At 36.7% G+C, this 2,453-nt stretch overlaps 1 protein-coding gene across 1 annotated transcript; it reads left to right on the top strand.

The window, feature by feature from the left end:
* Positions 1-1,874: 1,874 nt before the first annotated feature.
* Positions 1,875-2,240, top strand: LOC111777701 (protein RALF-like 34). Its single transcript, XM_023657423.1, has one exon. The coding sequence runs from the start codon at positions 1,875-1,877 to the stop codon at positions 2,238-2,240; it is 366 nt and encodes a 121-aa protein (XP_023513191.1).
* The last annotated feature ends 213 nt before the right edge of the window (positions 2,241-2,453 follow it).

The following is a 2,453-nucleotide window of genomic DNA, read 5'->3' as shown; positions in this document are numbered from 1 at the left end:
TTTAATTCCATATTACCTAGAAATGAAGAAGAATTTTGAAGCTTAAGCCTCGAATTTATGGGTTCACCTTTTTCAACTTGATATGGGATCCACTCTTCGATTAAGTTTTAACATTCAAACCCTTCACCAAAATTGTTGAAAAATCTACTCACGAAACTATAGGAATAAGAATCAATCTCTATTATCACACGAACTATGTCCAGAGTTTTATTGTCTCCCGTATCAATCTTATTCTTATTCTTTATTCTCCAATTCTTCTACTCAATCTTATTCTTATTCGTCTTTTTTTCTTTCTTTTACCGCTTTTTTTTCTTCTAAAATTAACGATATCATACCATTATTATAAAGATAGGCCGATAATATTATTTTAATTAATTAAAATATTATAATTTTTTTTAATGGAATAAAAATTTAGCATTATAAAATTATGGTTTTAATTTTTAATATATTTAAATATTTAAATATTAAAAAAAAATGAAGTGGAGTGTCACGTTCATGCTTGTCCAGGGCATGTTGCCCATGGCCCATGCTCATAACAAGCCAAACCCTTGTCATGTCTTTTCATTCGAGTGTTTTTTCTTTTGTAATTATAGAGGGTATGACACCTCAAAAAAATTCATGTCTAGGCTTGCCAGAACTAAAATGGCCCAGAATGTATTATAGAGGAATATGACTAGTCGTTAACTTCTCTCTACTCAAGGTTATATATGCTAAGCCGTTGTTATCTTTCTCTTGCTTGCTTATATAACGTCTCTTTCTAAAATCTCTCTCTCTTCTCGTTTTCTAAAACCTTCTTTTAAAACCGAGGTTAGAGGCTCGACCGTACGTCACTTGGCCGTAGGCGACGCAAGAACAAATTGGCTTAACTCACTTGTCGCTGGAAAGTGAGTGCCGCACAATCACTAGTCCGCTGCCTTTGAAAGTGCGATTGTGTCACGAAGCACCTCGTAACCGGTACTGAGAGTGGCATGGTACTCGTGGTAGCAAAATCATACATTTGGGCATTAAATTCCAATAAATAATGCCACCTAAAAAAATGCATTATTGTCAATGGCCTCCCAAATATATTTTAAATAAACAAATAATTCTATTACTTAACTAATTAAAACTGTTTCCATTAATTATTATTCTCCCAAATTCCTATTAATAAGTTATCACATAATTATTAATCAAATACATAAAAAGGAAGAAAACAAATATTTGTGGTAAAGGTGTTGAGAACTTTCTCGTGTAGAATAATTTTAAAATTGTGAGACTGACGGTAATACGTAATATGTCAAAGTTGACAATATCTGCTAGCGGTGACCTCTATACTGTCAAAATACACTTCACATGATTCAATTCTCACTAGTTCGTGTGTGCGCGTGTGTGTTGATAGATGATAATGAGTAACCCATGCAATGTAAGGATCGGGTTCCTTGCATTAAATATTTTTCCATGTCTAATTCATAATTTCTATTTTACCACCGTAAAAAAAAAAAGTACACAAAAAAGTAATATAATGCTCGTAAATAAAAATATAAAGTAATATTAAAAATTAAAATTTAATATTATAATATAAGCTAAAATTTATTATTTTAACCCATAGTTTCAGATTATGAGTGAAAAATAAAAGTATATAAAAATAAAATAATGAGAAAGTTTTATTGGAAAAAATTGGAATTAGTGTGTAGTTAAAAAAATTATAATATTTATTTAAAAAAAAAAGAAAAAAGAAATTTCGAGAGACGCGTAGATGAGAGCATTGATTAGCAACAGCTGTACTCCAATCACAGACACTCCCTTCACTCCTTCATCTTCCTCATGTGATCACTCTCTCTCTCTCTCTCTAAAACCGCATTTCCTTCTCTCTCAATCTCTCCATCTCCATTCCCATGGCTTCCAAGCTCCTCTTCCCCTTCTTCACCATCCTCCTCCTCCTCCTCTCCGCCGCTTCCGCCCATCTCCCTGTCGACACCTCTCTCAAGCTCATGGCCGACGCCCTCGAATGGCCCACCACAATCTCCATTCCCGACCTCGACCACGACCACGACCACGACGACCTTCACCAAGACCCGCGCAGATCTCTCTTCTGGAGCCGAGTCCACTACTACATCTCCTACGGCGCTCTCGCCGCCAACCGGATCCCTTGCCCGCCTCGTTCCGGCCGCCCTTACTACACTCACAACTGCTACAAGGCTCGCGGCCCTGTCAATCCCTACAGCCGTGGATGCTCCGCCATCACCCGCTGCCGCCGCTGATCTCTCTCTATCTCTATCTCTATCTCTATCTCATTTCATTTTCCGATCTGAGTGAAACGCCGTCGTATTCCCTTTCCCTAATTACAATGTGTGGCTCTGGGAGTGACGGATTGTCGAATCTGATCTGTATTTGTCGTTTTAATTACTTCCACGACAGACGACATGTAGTTTGGGGCTTTATTCCTTCTTTTATTTTATATTCCCTTTTGATTG

This window comes from Cucurbita pepo, chromosome LG16, assembly GCF_002806865.2.
Source record: "Cucurbita pepo subsp. pepo cultivar mu-cu-16 chromosome LG16, ASM280686v2, whole genome shotgun sequence".
In the NCBI taxonomy this organism is placed as follows: domain Eukaryota; kingdom Viridiplantae; phylum Streptophyta; class Magnoliopsida; order Cucurbitales; family Cucurbitaceae; genus Cucurbita; species Cucurbita pepo.
The sequence above is the reverse complement of the archived record's forward strand: the minus strand, read 5'-3'. Positions and strand labels throughout refer to the sequence as shown.